The sequence below is a fragment of the Oryza brachyantha genome, chromosome 1 (assembly GCF_000231095.2).
Source record: "Oryza brachyantha chromosome 1, ObraRS2, whole genome shotgun sequence".
Taxonomy (NCBI): Eukaryota; Viridiplantae; Streptophyta; class Magnoliopsida; order Poales; family Poaceae; genus Oryza; species Oryza brachyantha.
The window spans coordinates 8,805,792-8,824,833 of record NC_023163.2 but is presented as its reverse complement, the minus strand read 5'-3'; the positions used below and the strand labels follow the sequence as shown (position 1 = coordinate 8,824,833).

Below are 19,042 nucleotides of genomic sequence, written 5' to 3'. Positions count from 1 at the left end.
AGTCACGGGTCAGTTCGCCAACTGAGGTTGTGATGATGCGTTTTGTAGAGTTTGTGATCAGGGTGCCAGGATATTATTTTTTTAGGACTGTTTTTTTATATGGCCAATCCCATCCTGGTCATAGGACAATCCAAATTGTACAATAGCAGACGAAATCGTATATATTCGGGGTCTTTTAATTCGTAGAATTGGATTATTTATAAAGTTTTTATTTTGGCTATACTATATTCGAGTATGACTTGTGATGCAGCATATCTCAAATAAATATTACCTCGTTCTAGCTTATAATTAAGATGTTTAAATTTCACTAGAATCATATAGGTACTAATGAATCTCTCTGTGTGTCAATACTCCTGTAAAGAGGTGTAGTGGTGGTGGTACCCCTACCCATCACTAACTTCTTCCTCCTATTTTTTCAAAGAAATATAACTAAGACCTATAGACCAAATTACTTTTATTAATTCTACTTTAATAACATATTAATAATATGATATGCTAGTGTGTGTGTATATATATAACATATATATTGATATATAAATAAATTTAGAAAAATCAAAACATCTTGTGACCATAAAAAGAGTGAATATGCTAGCAAAATGTTCTTTGAAGAGAAGAGATGCTCTATGTTTCAAGAACTGTGTTTAAAAATACACTTTGCAAGTCCGGTCAAGCATTGAGGTTTAATTAGACGAAGGATCGTATTAGAGAAAGTTGCAGTCATGAGTCGAGACAAATTAACTTAGAAAAGAAGTGGCATGCCTGTTGAAGTTTGAGTGCAAGTATAAGGCAGAAATGTTGCTACTCGTTGTTAACTCGAATTTTAAGCGAGATAGCACATAATTATCAGTCTCATAAATGGACAGTTGGACACTCAAAAATAATATCTGGGGGGAAGTAGTATTAGTATCAATCCTTGATTGAATCAGAGGGCTATTTCTTCACACACACACACACACACAGTCCCAAGCTAGCCAGCTCGGTGGGTCCCTTTTAACCAAATTAAGGAAAAAAACATAGAAATTTAGAGGATCGTAACAAATAACTGACTCCTACCAGTTCCTTAATTCCTACGGAATGGAGAATCCCAATATGATTTTGTAGAAAATAAGCATGAGTTCTCACCTCATATTATCTCATTCATGTAGATTTTCAGCGTTTTCCATGTGTTTTGAGTTCCTGTAGAAATCCAGTGAATATGACATTCTATTTCTATATTTTTTTTCTATCCCTGAATTTTTGGTAAACATGTGTTTCATAGGGACACTAAGCTTGTTGTGCTTGTTGATGAGCTTTGTTCATTTTATATCATCTTTTCCTCTTCTAACATATATAATAAGGACAATTTTACCATCGTGGAGATAATACCTCTACGTACCAAAATTTACGCTTAAAATTTTAGCATTTTAAGGTATAAAGTAATTTGAGATACTAAATTTTATGCTTTGATAATATAGTAACTCTAGTTTATTTCTCAAGAATAGTAAAATTGTTCACGTAAACGCTAACTAATGAATACTGAGTAGTTTAGTTTGGAAGTAACTAAATGACTAAGACTACTTAATTAAGAACTAATTATTAAAGGACATGTTCACATGTCCGAGTGAGCTAAACAAGTAGCTCACGAGCCGTCTCATTAATCTAATGAACTAAAACTCAGATTCATTATGACTATAGATTCAAGCAAATTTGACCTACGGGCTTTGAGTTTATTATTTTCGGACCATGGCAGACAAATTAAGAGGAAGACTATTCTCTTTTGTCGTACACAAAATCTGCACTGTGGTATGCATGACTGGAAACATGGAAGAGAGCCTAGTTAGGTCAAGGGTTTTGTTCAAAGAAATCCCTTCCTATAAGTCTAGTCAAATATGGGAGAGAGGTGAGAGCTAAAGTGTTAAACTTTGAGTATTAATAATTCCAAGAATATGTAGGGTAGATATCTGGCCAATAATCCTTGACTAAATAAACTAAAAATCCAATTTGTTGAATTGCTCAAAGAAGTTCGTATCTAAGTATCATCAGACTCTGTATTTAGAAATATTGCAAAAAGAAATTCAGCATATTCGAAATCATAGTTTTGTTGAAAATCCTCTAACAAATTACATATATATTTGCGTTTAAAGTAGACCAACACAAACAAATGAATCTATGCTAAAAGTGAAACATGCATGAAAGAATTGGTTAGGGCCTTCAGATTCTTTTGGAACAAATTGCTATTGCACGATGCGTGTTGGCCACCTTGCTTGCTTCTACGTCCTTTTTTGCCCGCTGTTAGATATTCAGCGCATAATTTAGTCAGATTCTGTTGGGTTCACGTCAATGTCAAGCAGCTGAGATGCCAAGGTAACATGTGCTTACCGTTTGGATCAAGTCAATGTCAAGCAGCTGAGATTAACACATGCTTACCGTTTGGATCAAGTCAGAAACAAAAATATGGTTACAAAATGGAGTAATTTTACGGTCCTTGAGTAGATACCGAGAGGAGTATTAAATTTTATACTAAAATTTTGGTACTTCATTGTATCTTCTTAAGGAACTCTACCAAAATGTGGTTCTGAGGGTGTTGAAAAAGAAACGATGAATAACGTGAACAGTGAATGTTGTGTCATTGTTGAACACAAATCAGGGAATCGCAATTCACAAAGATATAATCAACTCTGGAAGTTGTTCGACCAATTATTTGCAAGAAATTATACCGCAAACATTATAATTTATATGTAATGTATAGTTATATATATTGATAATCTAAGAGTTGATCATGGAAAATACTGATAACATAACAATTTCCCAACGTGAAAGTCATATACCAGTGATCCTTAAATTTGTGCGTGAATGACATGACATGGGGTCCATAAACTTGCAAAAGACATGTTTAAGCCTATCCAAATACAACGTAGCATGATAGGCACATATATCGATAAGGAAATGTCCACAACTAATCCTACTTCCACTAACAATTGGGGCCACCCATAATTATTTTCCAAATTTTTTTTTACCTTTTTCCTTCTTTCCCTCTCTTGTCCTAGCAAGGGCTCAAACACCAACCATGGCTCCAGATCATTGCAGCGAGCCCAGGGCAGAGCTTTTGTTACTGTGCATAGCCGAATATTGGTGGAAGGCATTAGCGCTGACACCAAAGTCTATCTAGGACGAAGGGGTTGGCATGAACTTGTTGTCGCGCGTGGACAAATTTGAGCAAAGGTGACGACGACAACAGCATTGGGTCCAATGGTCATGGTTGTGCTTCCCACTCTAGGTTAGTCGTGGTTTTGTACGCAAATATGTTACCCCTGAATATGAGCATGGGTTTATTGCAGTTTCATACACAAAGATGTTGCCTCTAAATATGGGCATGTTGGTCTACTCAACTGCACCGCACTTGTAGGCCACAACCTTCGTGGTGGCCCGTGTGGTGCTCATGGCAGTGATGGTGCTCTTGTAGGAGCTAGTGGAGCACAAGTCACGCAGGTACAATAAGCCACACTATAGGGGCCAAAGAAGGTTACCGAGGTTCAAATCGAGCTCTTTAAGACAGAGGAGTGTGTGTGGTCACACGACTCACGTGACAAGATTGTCTTTGTTTATAGTCGTGAGGGACACGCTCATCCCACATTGAGAGCTCCCTGAGAAGGTGTCATGGATACTTGGTCTTTGTCCACGTCTCCCCGCTATGTTGTTGACTCACCACTACGGCAGTATGCCATGCTCCGTTGTGCAGCAACTAGGGGCGAGAGCTTGAGTGACGCGATCATGAGACTTAATGTTAGCAACCTGTCACAAACGTCGCAAGCGCATAGTGATATACACAGTAAGGATGATGGCGGGCATAAGCTATATGGAGCTTGAAATGAAGGAGAAGAGAAAATATTGAGAGAAAAAGAAAACAATAAAGTATGAAAAATATAGATGGCTCCACTTGTCAATGAGCATAAGATTAGTTGTGGTGTCATATAAAGGGGTCATCTTTTGCGTGTTTGAGGAAAAAGTCAAACGGCATATTTCTAAACAAAAGATAATTTGTGAATAAAATTTTTATATACATGTTATTAGTGATCTAAAAACCAAGGCTAGAAAATAAACTACGATGAAAATACCCCAAAAATCAACTCCAAATTCAAGCTTCAAAATTTAAATTTTTGCATATAAGCATAAGCATAAGCCAAAAGATTGGGGATAAATATCCATGCTGGATTTTGTACCGACATTCATATGTTTAGCAACTTTAAGGGCTTTAAAAGATGTGTTTTTTTCTAAGTTTGTGATCTATATAACACCAACATAAGTTTAAGAACTTGTTAACACCAAAATTTGGTAAAATTCCTTGGGTTGATTCGGTTAAGTAAAGGCATGATCAGCAAATGAAAATCTTATCCATAAGAGTCTGAATTCAAGAAGGAATCGTGAAGACCAATGCATGATGGCGTAATTTTATCTGTTTATTAGAGTTAGTTTAGGATTTTTACTTTATCTCTAAGAAAGTTAGAGTCTGATCGGGACTTATTATTTCTTTCTATCTATTAGGAAACATTATCGTATCCCATGGGGATTAGAGTTAGAGTCCAAAAACGACTCGTTTGTTATTTCTTTTTATCTATTAGAAGTCGTGTGTTATGTCTGGCATGGGCTACTATCCACCCGTGGGTATAAATATGTAATACCTAGGGTCATTGCAAATCATCTACATCATAATACATATCAATTACTTTCGGCGCATCGCCACCCTCTTTTCTGAGGTTTTAACTCCGGAGGAACTTGACACCTGACGCGGGGTGCATTGTATCAATCTCCGGTGGAGGAGCAAGTCCTATGTTCTATCGGCTACGGTAATTGTATCGGCTAGATTAGAACTGTCTCGGTTCAGTCCGATCTTCTAATATGGTTGTGCTGTTGCTAGTTATCGTATCTTGAGTTGATCTGATAGACCACTTTGAGTGATTTACATTGATTTGATATTTGCTATTTGACATATTCAATTTGATACTATCTCGGTTTGGTCCGAATGTATACTTGCTCACTGTTTTATCGGAATATCAGTCAATAAGTTATCAGTTATTGGCTCATCGGCTTGATAACAGATTTGTTTAGTATCTATCCTGATATTGTTAGACATAATCTTGAACTGTCTCGGTTTGGTCCGATCTTCTAAGATTATTCCTAGTAATTAGATATTTTATAGATGATTGATCGTCAGTTGTTTATAGCCGATAATCTTTGCCAATCTACATGTTGGTTATATTTATATCAGTAGAGTAGCCGATTGCCTTACTGCATTATGTTTACACCAATCGACCTGTTTATTTAGATCGGCAGTTATTTATGTTGCATCGGCTTATAAGTATTACATGCTAGTTAGTTTTAGCTGATCGTAGCAAAATATTCATTGCTCATTTATTATTCAAGTATATCCGTATCGGATCTCCAGCCGATCCAAGCTTTCAACAACCGATTGTTCAGCCTATCGGCTAAGCACTACTACATCAATATTCGATCGACTGGAATTTTTTGTTACCTATCGGCTCGATAGCTGATCGACTGGATTTTTTTGTTACCTATCGGCTCGATAGCTGATTGACTTGTTCTATTATTTATCTTGTCAGTTGCAGGATCAAACTGATTGGCAGACCCACACATTCTAAGAATTTAGGTTCTGCACTGGAGCGTTCTAAAAAATGACTCCCGAGCCATGTGTGACACGTTATCGGGTCAACTTTTGACGTCAATAGAACTATTAGCGTATTTTGCTCTAAATGAAAACATAAAGTTAAGATTCAATATCTTCACTGTAGCACCCACAAACCTTCACGAAATTTCTGAGGTTCTCGAATTTATTAGTGGCTTGAGCGTTTTGTGTTAAGGAGGTGCTATCGTGGACAATTAACTTTATAATGTGAGTATATGGTATTGTGTGTGCACACGTACATTTTCTGTATAATCAGGATTATTACCAAGTACACAAGCAATCTGAGATTTGAAAATATGCTGTGTAGGCTAGGAGGAAAACCAAACAACCAAACATGACTTTCAACCTTGAGTAGAAATAAATCTCCTTGAGAAATCCGATACATCTCTGATAATTTTCTTCTATGTAATCAACATCTAATCTCATAATTCATTCCCCTTGTTTTTCCACAGAAGCAATCCAAAGACCTACTACCAATTTGCAGCAATTATCTATGACTTTGTTACATGAGAGCCAAGTCAATAATATAGTAAACTGACTCTCAAAATTGCCATATTTTCCGTAGCAAATACTAATAGTTACATCACATAATAGAGATGCTATAACACACAAAACTTTCTAGATGGGTATAACAAATATTAACAATCACATCATACAGATGAAATACTATAACACACTAGTTTGCAGTCTGCTTCAAATTAATGGCATGCTTTTCTCTTTCTTAACATTCTCTTGATGATCTCATCATAAATCCAATGGGACAATCTTTATTGCTAAAATTTGCTATATGATATCTAAAAACATGTAATTAGCTAAGGGATACCGTAAGATCGTGGCATGTTGAAAGAAACTTAAAAAACATGCAATTTGTTTTAGAACACTTGAAAATGACCTAATTGAAAGCTAGAACAGTAGCAAGCTTTCGCCAACCGTGGCAGCCCGCTGCCATCGGTCATGCCCATCACTGCTGTAGCTTCAGTGTCACCGGTCATGGTCATGACCACTACTCTTGCTACCGCCTACCGATCATGGTCGCTCGCCGCCGTTCTTGCCACCAATTATGGCTCTTGCCATGAAAGCCATCGCCACAACTGCCGCTGGTTATGGCAGCTGCTGTGGAAGCCGTAGCCACCCCTTCCGTCAGTCCACGACTGTATCATTTTTAATATCTATAAGAGAATGGCTAAATTTTAACTCTTTAAATTAAAATTTAGCTATTCATTTTAGTTTTGGCAACTCAAATTCATAGAGCATCAACAGACTATTCATCCTAGCAAGGGGAGGATAATAAGAGGGTCCCACCCACGTGGGACTCACATATAGAAATGGGGGAATGAGTGGTTAGATTTGGCTATTAAGGACTTAAATTTAGTCATTCAAATAACATGGTAAGTCAAATAGCTACTCTTTTGGAGGATATTTTTTTACAAAATTACAAATTTAATTATGACAAGTGAGATGATCATTCTCTTGGAGATGTTCTAAGCTCTTCATCAAAAAATGGATGGATGAAGGGCCCACCTATATGAGAGGTGAGATAGCAAAACAATTAGGGGTGACAAATGATATATATAAATAAAAAATAATTTGTGAATAAAATTATTATGTACGTACTCTTAGCGTTCTAAAAGATAAGACTAGAAAATAAACTTCAGTGAAAAACTTTAATATTAACTCTAAATTTAAGGATAAAAAATTAAATTTTAGCTTATAAACATAAGTTAAAGCGAAAATATTTGAGTGTCAGTTGTAAATGGATGAAAGACAAGATACACGTTTCTCTCCCAACTCAGTGGGAAATGTTGGCAAAAGTGACCTCTAACAAATTACACGATTTAGGAGTGTCTTTTAGCCGTGTCACCACCTTGTGTTTCGAGACTAATTACACGTTTTTTGATGTTCTAATATTTTCTTGCCATAATTATATCATGCCAATATGTGTTATGTTTGGAGAGTTTATGATAAATACTGCTTTGAATAGAATATTATAGTAGTAGATATAGCAAATGAAAACACCCAATCTTTTTCGATTCTTAGGCCTTGTTTAGTTCCAAATTTTTTTGGACACCTAAATAAAGTATTAAACATAGATGAACAAAAAACTAATTACATAGTTATGAAAGAAATCTTGAGACGAATCTTTTGAGTCTAATTAGTCCATGATTAGTCATAAGTGCTACCGTAACCAACATGTGCTAATGATGGATTAATTAGGCTCAAAAGATTTGTCTCACGGTTTCTAGGCTAGCCGTGAAATTCGTTTTTTCATTCGTGTCCGAAAACCCCTTCCGACATCCGGTAAAACGTTCGATGTGATGTTTTACCAAAAAATTTTGGCAACTAAACATCACCTTAAACATCACCTTAGTAATTTCCCGCCCACCGTTTCTCTAAATCTTAAACTGTTCAAACATGACCATTAACTTAAGGGTCTGTTTAACTCCCAAAATTCTTTTTCAAAAACATCATATCAAATCTTTAGGCATCTAAATGGAGCCTTAAAAAAGATGAAATGAAAAACTAATTGCATAGTTAGGGAGGAAATCATGAGATGGATCTTTTGAGCCTAATTATTTTATAATTAGCCATAAATGCCATGCTAATGATGAATTAATTAGACTCAAAAGATTCGTTTCGTTGTTTATAGGGGAGTTATGAAATTCGTTTTTCCGTTAGTATTAAAAAAATTCGTTTTTTTTGAACTAGACGGGGGCAATTTCGCATGACTCTCCAAGCCACGGCATTCAAACTTCCAAACGTACCGTACCGTACGTACGTGTTTCCGTCGTTGCCGCGGCGAACCACCCCTATTTTCTCCGCAATAAATATCGTCTCAATTATCCATCTCATCTATAGCCTATAGGTAAGAAATCTCCCATTTATTTATTTATATACTAGTAACAATTCGCACACCGCCGCTCACTCTACCACAGCAGCTACTCCTCTCCACCTCCCCTCCCCATCCCTCGCGTCGGCATTCCGCCCGCCTCCCGGCGAATCCGTCGCGGCGCGCTAGCTGAAGCCCAGGCCCACGGCCATGTCCGTCCCAGGCGTCGCCTTCCGCGCCGACGACCGCTTCTACTGCCCGCCGCCGCGCCGCCACCTGCTTAGCCGCCGTCAGCCGGCGGCGGTTGAGTGGAAGCCGAGGAGGGCGGCGAAGGAGGAGGAGGGGTTGGAGACCAACCTCGGCAGCTTCATCGCGTCCACCGCCGTCCGCGTGCCCGCGCGCCGGCTTCCCCGGGTACGTGCGTAATTAACAGCGCGGCCGGTTGCTTGCTGGCTGGATGGATGGATGGCCAGCGGCCGGCCTGAGGCTTTTTGCTGGTGGCCCAGCTGATGACGGGTTCCTGTCTGTGGGATGTGTGCGCGCGCAGGCGGCGAGCTCGCGGGGGAGGGGCGGAGCGGCGGCCGGGGCGCCGTACTTCGAGCTCGCGGATCTGTGGGAGGCGTTCGCGGAGTGGAGCGCGTATGGCGCCGGTGTGCCGCTCCTGCTCGATGGGACGGACGGCGTCGTGCAGTACTACGTCCCCTCCCTGTCGGCCATCCAGCTGTATGCAGCCCCGCCGCCGCCGCCGCCGCCGTCAAGCACACGGTATAAACTTCTCTCTCTGCCTAAAATATGAAGCATGCCTTGCTTTCTTGGGACGGCACTGCCCACTGCAGTGTAAGTGGCCAAAACTACCGATGTTGCTGGCAGTGGCGAACACAGTTCGAAAATGAACCGGGATCCTATACATCTCACTGTTCTAGATACCAAGCGATAAAAACACACAATATGTTACATAATACCGGTATAATTAACTATCATATAGTCGTAAAGGGTGTAATAATTATTTTTTTTTACCAAAGTATCGATCGATCATATAAAAGTGAATAAAAAACTTTTGAGAACTCCAAATAAACATCTGACCTTCTTTCTTTGCATGCAAAGAAGAGAAATTATTTAGTAAGAAAAAGTAAATCTGTATAAAGAATGAGATTATGAAAATTTACATCCTCAACATGGTTGTCGTCTATGCCCTTTTAAGATCTCAAACTGATGACATAAGGGATCGTTGGTAACTTTTGCCAATTCACATTTATGAACGTAGCAAATAACTGGGAAATTTTCACTCTCTACCACCAATTTGGCAAATATTTGTAAGCGTGAAATACGGTTGACAAGGTCCATTGTCCAATACGCGATAGTGCGATACCCGGTTCATAATTTCATATAGGACAAGACATGCTCTTAAATTGACTGTGCAGAGCAATTACTGTTATTTATCTATGCCCTTAGCTAACTGATTATGAGTAATCAGAGTGTGGCAAAAAATATTGATTATGCTCCTATTCTAACAGCAATGCAGAATAATTAATAAACTAAGTTCTGTGATGTCTCTAATAGCCTAATCTAACAGCAAGCTATTAGGAAAGTAGAACCAGGGAAGGGAAAAAAGAATGTGATGCCAGTTGGGGAGGAGAACAAACCCTACTACAGAAGTGCAGCGTGCAGATTCTTAGGTATAATCATTGTTTGGTGGCCAGGCAGGAGACCAAGGGATTCTGCTGGCCACCGCGGGCATAGGGCCTGCGTTGGTGCTTGATCTTACCACACAGATGCGGAGTTCTGCAAGAAGGATCGAAGTTTTAGAGTTAGCAGTGGCTGGCGAGGAAGAGGAAGGGAGGCACTGCTGCGTTAGTAAAAGTGATCTGGATTCTGGAGACTGTTGAGTGTGAGCCGTTGATTGATCTTTGGAATAAATCTCCTAGGCTTATGGCCTGCTTTTCTGGCCCACGAAGAGTCTCTGCTCGCCTGAGTGTTTGATTGGGCCAGCGTCCAGCTCAGGAGGTCCAGTACAATTTTGTCAGGGGTCCAACATTGTACATATATATGGGTTATACCTTAATACGGAAAATTTATCGGTGTCCAGTGACCTGGGTGCCTTACTGGGCACACGGTTTGCTGGAAGGGGACCTTATATGCCAACCTGGTGGAAACAAACTAAAAGAGTTGATGAAATTCATGAATACGGAATACCTATCGGGTATCGCGCAATCAAAATGGTTGAACATTGGTAGATAATGGCCTACTCTTTTGTGTGATTGTTGGGGTGTTAGGCTAGGTTGACCAGGTAGGAATTGGTTGCCATTTTTTACCATGTGTGAAAGGGGAGAATTTCCCATTTTTTGTTCATAGTAGATTTTGCATAAGCAAATATGTTTCCTCACTAGCTGGTAGCTGCCATAAATAGCATATTAAGATTTTCAGTTGAGTTATGCAAGCAGCACTAGTAAACCAACAAGAAGATAAAAAATGGTAAAGAAATCACACCAACCTGGGAGGTCATGGATGGAAATGATTGATGATTAGGTGAAGGTTCCTACTGGATCGAGTGCAAATTGAAGCCACTGTTGTTGCCTCCACCCCTAGAGGTCATGGTCATCTTCTGCAGCCCTGAATCGCACTAGTGACTTGTCTCATGATACATGTAGCTTGATGTTGCTGTTCCGTCCAGCTGCTGCTGGTTGAGAGGAGATGGAGGGCCTGATTGTTTGAAAAGAGTGTGGTGAGATAAATCCATTATGGTAGAGAGTGAGAACATACTGTGCATGGAGCAAGTGATAGAAAATCTCATAGGCTTACAAAGTTACAATAGAAAACGAAATATTTACTATAGATGAAAATGGCTATTGGTTTGGTTATCAATACAGATAATCGACCCAGATTTGTTGGGTTCACATCCCATGTCCCGAAACTATATCCGCAAAGTGGTATACCCTATCATAACATACCTGACACAATTAAACTGGGATCATACCATACCCGACGCAATTAAACTGGGTTCATGGTGACCTTGGTTGAGAAGATGGATGCAATTCTTTCGTCGTCATTGTCTGTAGAGGATTCAGACTGCATGGACTCCTTGTGATGGCCAAGGAATATAGGAATGATAAAATCTGCAGTTTCCATTAATCAATTTCCCATATGACTGCTGGAGAGGAGTGGCTTCATTTGTAGATAGCCACATGCCCGCACCTCTGCGAAGTGTTGTAGCAAGCATTCAGCCTTTAAAGAGTTAATATTGCAGATATGGATAATAAGTGCATCCAATACACGTTTTTTACAGTAAAGCTTGCCTTTTGCTATCTGTAATTCATAGAACTATCTTATGCCACACACTGCTTTGTCTGATGGTCTGGTTGCATGTGGTACCTACAAATATTCATTTACTGCCCTAGTTTGGGCGTGACCATTTTTCTTTTTTTTTTGAAATAAGTTAAGAACACTGGCAAATCATGATTATCACAAATCAACCATATAACACTATTAAATCATCAAATAGTAATCTCTTTTATGGCTGCATGCGCATCTGTGCCGACCTCTTGAAATCTGCTGACCTCATGTGAACCATAGTTGACAGAATTTGCGGTTTACAATCCAATAGTTCCTAAAACTAGGATTCTTTAGGGCCTCAGGGATATAACTCTGATTCACAGTACAGAGATGGGGTTTGTGACCTTGGTGCTTTTTTTATTCGTGTATGGTAAATTATAGTATGTTGAGGAATCCATTGCCCTGGACACATGTATGAAATGATTGTAAGCATAAGAGATTTGAAAATCATGGGGCTGTGACTCTGTGAGTGGTGGACTGGACCAGGAAGGACCCTAACTCCTTTTGCTCTACATAGTCACTGCCTCTCCCTGCCACCAGGCCATGCTCATGTCCACCCTCTAGCTACAGCACCATGATGTCATCTCCTCTCCTGCGCACCTCCCTGAGGATGATAGAGGTGCAAGCCAGAGTGCATACTGATGTGCCACGTGCCATGACGGTGGTCATTTCCATCATTTGCAGTTTGCGAGGGATTTCTATGTATCCACTATCCAGTAATTACGGTGTATATAAGGAAAGTTGTGTACTACCGTCAGTAACGAGGTGTTGACTATGGATATGGTGCCATATAATTAGCTACAAGACAACAGTGCTTGTTGATCCTGCAATGTCTATAACTGCAAATAGGGTCTCTTTTAAAACACAAGAATGAGTGAATGACTAACCTCAGCATCAGCGTGATGCTGGTTTCAATCATGAAGTGTTAGTAGCTAAACCTGCTATGCTATTTAAAGTCCATCTGATCATATTCATCTTAATGTTTTTCTCAAGTTTCAGTATTTACACTTGGTTGAAGTTTGAACGAATCTTTTTTTTTTTGTACAGAGTTTTCTTCTTTCCTTTGAAAGACCATGAAATTTATTTCTGAAAAAAGTTTCATCTGTTTTCAATTTCAGACGACTTGGTGAAGATAGTGATGGTGACAGTGCTCACGATATAAGCAGTGAAAGCGACAATGAGCAAATAAGTGGCCGATGTTTAGTTAACAGTATTTCTGTAGATCAAGATGGTTTCTCCAGTGATGATAGTGAGTCTGGCAACCAGGAATTGTACCCTGTTTTTCAATATATGGAGCATAATGCACCATATGGAAGACAACCATTAGCAGACATGGTATGGTTTTTTTTTTTCCCTCTTCTGGTCAATGAATATTATAGTAGCAACCAAGATGATGAGTTTTCTTCTGTTTCCGCCTGCAGATATCTTTGCTTGCTAATAGGTTTCCTGATTTGAGGACATACAGGAGTTGTGATCTTCTACCATCCAGTTGGATTTCTGTAGCCTGGTATTCCCTGTTACTCGTTTGGCTACTAGATCAGTTGCCTAACAGATTGTCTTACCCATTTGATGTTGAGTGCAGGTATCCCATATACAGGATACCAACAGGACCAACATTACAAGATTCTGATGCTTGCTTTTTAACATTCCATTCACTATCTACACTACATGAAGGTAATCCTCTTTTCGTGCTGAAAGCTAGACATAGATGTTACAACTGCATTTTATATGATGTACCGATTAGATATCTTGTTACATTCTAAAGGATGATAAATGAGCAATTAGGGAAACGGAATCATATCACTAATTAATGTACAACGTTGGGCAGGTACACTAAGTCGGCATCCTGAGAGAAATGTTTTTCATAATAGCAAATTTTATGATATTCCTGGGAAGGTCACGCTGCCTCTTATTGGTCTAGCGTCACACAAGTTTAATGGTTCCATGTGGAAGTCAAATCAAGAGCATGAGCAACAGTTAACTAACTCACTTCTGAAAGCTGCAGATGACTGGCTTTGCCAGCGGCGGGTAGATCATCCCGATTATCGCTTCTTCCTTTCACACTAGAACACATGTTTGTGAAAGTTCCCTGTGTTTTGGCGAATAGCTCAGCCAGATGCCCGCTAATTAAGTGATGACTTGACATACAACCATTGAGTCCACGGGCACTAATATCATTATCTCTCTTTTTCTTTTTTAAGAAAATAGTAGAACGGGGCTTCATTTATGTTATATAGCCCCACATTTGTTTTCACCTAGGTCTGCTTAGTTCACCAATATTTTGAGTTACTTCATAGTAACTAGTTAGATAGTCACCGAAATTATGCAGCATATCGTAGATGCTTTTGAGTGGATGGTATGTGGCAAAGCTAGGTAGGCAGTGATTGGTTAATATGATGTATACCGGTCTGCTTCAGATATAGCGATGATGACGATAAAATATCTTTTTCAACATTTTGATTTAAGTGGGGCACATGTTTGCTCTTTGGTGCTTGCATGGGTTTGAGTATGTAACTTATAATTGATATTTGGCATGTGAGAATAAAATGATATATGGTTGAAGCATTACATATCACCTGTTTTTTTATCTTCTGTCCGTGTGGTGAAAAGGGACAATTCTGGTTAATTTCCTATCCTTACGTACTGAATTGTACTAAGTTATCATATGCTTAGTTATCAATTATTCCCTCTATTACATATCATAAGACTGTCTGGGTTTGTCTAGGTAAATTCATATATCAATGTATATATTTTATATATGTGTTTAGATTTATTAGCAAACATATGAATCTAGATAATGTCATAAAGTCAGAACAGAGGGAATATATTTTAAACGAACTGCCGAAGCACTCTAGGCAGGTTGTGCTAGCCTATATGACTTAGTGCAATCCAGTACATGAGCTTGTGCAGTGTGTGTGAACCAAAGACAAAACTAGCACATGTTGGCTGATATTGCCCAGTTTATCATTTATTAGGATGCCATACAAGCAGATGATGATGAGTATTTCAGTCTATAGGTTTAAGATTGTGCTTATGCTTTCATGAAGTTGTGATTTTTTCCCGTTAAGAATTACTTCATGTTGGGGGTCTAGGATTTGCAAAACACTTTAACAATCTTCACTTCTTTCTTATGACACCTCTAGCTAGTTGTAAAACAAATTACTTACTTCGTCCATCCTATAATAGCTTACTTTTTCACCTATATCGCATATACCAATACAAAAGTAGAAATATGTAATATGCTTTACTTTATCAAATTTTAATCTAATTGTTCCTCATTTTATCTAGTTTCAATACGTTTGTTCTCCTTCCAAACTCCAATATAATAATTGCTTAAAGATAACTTTTTTGGAACGGGCAAGATGATTAGAGATTATCTTATTTTGGAACGGAGGAACACATGGGCATAATCTGTGTTAAACCTTGTATAATTATCCATGGTGCCAATGTTGTCCTTTGGTACAAGTTTATGCACCACGACGGTATATTGTATGTTTATGTATTAGAATGCACAGTACTTAGATGATTCTATCCTAGTCTTGAGCCCTGTCCAAGGTGAAACCGCAATGTGGAGGTAGTCGCTTGCCTGTTCTTTTCGGACGAAAAATGGATTTGCTTATAGGAATGAATCATATAGTATAAACGAGACATTTTATGGGGTTTGCATTTCTAAAATGACACATCTGATGGCTCACGATAAAATTTATCACATGAAAGATATTAGAGGTATAAAAGTACTAAGGGTTAAAAGGTAATTGATCCCAGGGAAATTATGTTTAACAAACTATGGAGGTATCAAAAGGTAACTTAAGTGAATTTGAAGGTATGGCAAGGAACCACGTAAATAGTTTTGGAGAGGACCGTAAAATATTAGTTATGTGGTGGGAAAATTACATTCTCTTCTATTCGGTTTTCAATCTTTGACCGTTTTGTTTACGTCGGTTTCTAAACTTTGGCTGGATTTATGTAGTAAAGTTCATATTTGTGTGATCTTGTTAAATCTTTCCACTTAAGTCTAAACCGATCCTATGACACATCGACATTGTGCGGTCGCCTCTAGCTTCGACGAACACAAGCAGTTTTGAAACCCCTTCCTTCGGTCTAACCTTTGGCCACGCATCCACTGCCTGCCCTCGACTCTCTGCCTCCCAACTTCCTCGTAACCGGCGAAATAGCACATAAACCTTGCGTATGAACATAACATATGTAAGAACAAAACAACGCAACATCCTATAAGTTAGTTCATTCGATACCCTTCTGATACCTTCTGATACTTTTTCATGTATATGGAAAACACATGTCATTCTAATATCATTATATTTACATCAATGCCACATATTCTAATATTGTCTTTTCATATCTTGCTCATCACAGATCTACAGCTTACATCGTCCCACCTCTTTGTACCTCGTAAATATTAAAAAATCTTTCATGTAAGGCCTTTCCAAGGAAGTCATGTCATGCTACGTATATGATTAATAATGAACTAGGACGATAAATATTAAACAAGGATCACATACGTCATGATCTACACCCTCTCTTCCGCTGGAGAGGCAGAGCAGCGCTGAAATGAAATTGGCCCACCACGTTTTGTTGGACGAAATCAGCCCATTCACGGAAATTCAACCCATCTCATTATGTGCGCAAATTTAGCCCATAAATGAACTTGGCCCATCATGTTTTGGCGGACGAATTCAACCTAAAGAGAGCAATTTGGCCCATCTTATTAAGTGCGAGAATTCAGCCCAGAAATGAAATTGGCACACCACGTTTTGGCGGGTGAATTCAGCCCATGGACGGAAATTGACCCATCTCATTACGTGCGAGAATTCAGCCCATAAATGAAATTGGCCCACCATGTTTTGGTGGATGAATTCAGCCCTCAGCCCATCTCATTACGTGCGAGAATTCAGCCCACAAATGAACTTGGCCCATCATGTTTTGGTGGGTGAATTTAGCCCATAGACGGAAATCGACCCATCTCATTACGTGCATGAATTCAACCCATAAATGAAATTGGCCCACCATGTTATGGTGGATGAATTCAGCCCATTCATGAAAATTCAGCCCATCTCATTATGTGCGCGAATTCAACCCACAAATGAACTTGACATATCATGTTTTGGCGGACGAATTTAGCCCATAGAATACAGCCCAGAGATGGAATTGGCCTAGCAAGTTTTGATGGACAAATTCAGCCCATCTCATTACGTAACAAGAATTCATATCTAGGCTGAATTCACGCACGTAATAAGATGGGCTAAATTTAGCCCATCTTATTACGTGCGTGAATTCAGTCCAGAGATGAAATTGGCCTAGCACGTTTTGGTGGACGAATTCAGCCCATAGAAAGAAATTCAGCCCATCTCATTATGTAAACGAATTCAGCCCATAAATAAAATTGGCCTAGCACGTTTTGGTGGACGAATTTAGCCCATTGACGAAAATTCGGTCCATCTCCTTACGTAAATGAATTTAGCCGATAAATGAAATTGGCCCATCATGTTATGGTGGACAAATTCAGCTTATAGATGGAAATTTGGCCCATCTTATTACGTGCGTGAATTCAGCCTAGAAATGAAATTAGCCCACATGCGTGAATTCAGCCCAGATATGAAATTGGCCCACCATGTTTTGGGTGATGAATTCAGCCCATTCACGGAAATTCAGCCCATCTCATTACGTGTGCGAATTCAACAACCAAATGAACTTGACCCATCATGTTTTGGTGGACGAATTTAGCCCATAAAATTCAGCCCAGAGATGGAATTGGCTTAGCACGTTTTGATGGACAAATTTAGCCCATTGACGGAAATTCGGCCCATCTCGGTGGACGAATTTAGCCCATAGAATTTAGCCGAGATATGGAATTGGCCTAGCACGTTTTGGTAGACGAATTCATTCTATTGACGAAAATTCGGTCCATCTCATTACGTAAATGAATTTAGCCCATAAATGAAATTGGCCCATCATGTTTTGGTGGACGAATTCAGCCTATAGATGAAATTTGGCCTATCTTATTACGTGCGTGAATTCAGCCTAGAAATGAGATTGGCCCATGTGCGTGAATTCAGCCTAGATATGAAATTGGCCTACCATGTTTTGGTGGACAAATTTAGCCCGTAGATGGAAATTCGGCCCATCTCATTACGTACAAGAATTCAACCCATAAATGAAATTGGCCCAGCATGTTTTGGTGGATGAATTTAGCTTAAAGAGGAAAATTCAGCCCATCTTATTACGTGCGTGAATTCAGCCCAGAGATGAAATTGGCCTAGCACGTTTTGGTGGATGAATTCAGCCCATAGACAGAAATTCAGCCCATCTCATTATGTAAACAAATTCAGCCCATAAATGAAGTTGGCCCACTATGTTTTGGTGGATGAATTCAGCCTATTCACGGAAATTCAGCCCATCTCATTACGTGCGCGAATTCAACCCACAAATGAACTTGACCCATCATGTTTTTTTGCACGAATTTAGCCCTTAGAATTCAGCCCAGAGATGGAATTGGCCTAGCATGTTTTGATGGACAAATTCAGCCCATTGACGAAAATTCGGCCCATCTCGGTGGACGAATTTAGCCCATAGAATTTAGCCGAGAGATGAAATTGGCCCATCATGTTTTGGTGGACGAATTCAGCCTATAGATGGAAATTTGGCCCATCTTATTACGTGCGTGAATTCAGCCTAGAAATAAAATTGGCCCACGTCCGTGAATTCAGCCCAGATATGAAATTGGCCCACCACGTTTTGGTGGACAAATTCAGCCCGTAGATGAAAATTCGGCCCATCTCATTACGTACAAGAATTCAACCCATAAATGAAATTGGCCCAGCATGTTTTGGTGGATGAATTTAGCTTAAAGAGGAAAATTTAGCCCATCTTATTACGTGCGTGAATTCAGCCCAGAGATGAAATTGGCCTAGCACGTTTTGGTGGACAAATTCAGCCCATAGACAGAAATTCAGCCCATCTCATTATGTAAGCGACTTTAGCCCATAAATGAAATTGGCCCACCATGTTTTGGTGGATGAATTCATCCCATTAACGAAAATTCAGCCCATCTCACTACGTGCGTGAATTCAGCCAATAAACAGCCCATTGACGGAAATACAGTCCATCTCATTACGTGCGCGAATTTAGCATATAAATGAACTTAGCCCATCATGTTTTGTTGGATGAATTCAGCCTAAAGAGGGAAA

General features: G+C 39.3%; 1 protein-coding gene across 1 annotated transcript; it reads left to right on the top strand.

Moving 5' to 3' along the window:
• The first annotated feature begins 8,558 nt into the window (after window positions 1-8,558).
• On the top strand, window positions 8,559-14,410 carry LOC102703625. The gene is made up of 6 exons (XM_006644052.3): window positions 8,559-8,921; window positions 9,055-9,272; window positions 12,956-13,172; window positions 13,259-13,344; window positions 13,420-13,511; window positions 13,666-14,410. Exons 1-6 carry the CDS (start codon window positions 8,718-8,720, stop codon window positions 13,902-13,904), a joined length of 1,056 nt encoding a protein of 351 aa, XP_006644115.1. The 5' UTR covers window positions 8,559-8,717; the 3' UTR covers window positions 13,905-14,410.
• The last annotated feature ends 4,632 nt before the right edge of the window (window positions 14,411-19,042 follow it).

Bases quoted from the DNA above. Each gene is read 5' to 3' on its own strand.
- LOC102703625 (XM_006644052.3), top strand. From the start codon at position 8,718: ATGTCCGTCCCAGGCGTCGCCTTCCGCGCCGACGACCGCTTCTACTGC. The intron at 13,173-13,258 runs GTATGGTTTTTT...TTCCGCCTGCAG, and splicing joins GACAACCATTAGCAGACATG to ATATCTTTGCTTGCTAATAG. The intron at 13,345-13,419 runs GTATTCCCTGTT...TGTTGAGTGCAG, and splicing joins AGTTGGATTTCTGTAGCCTG to GTATCCCATATACAGGATAC.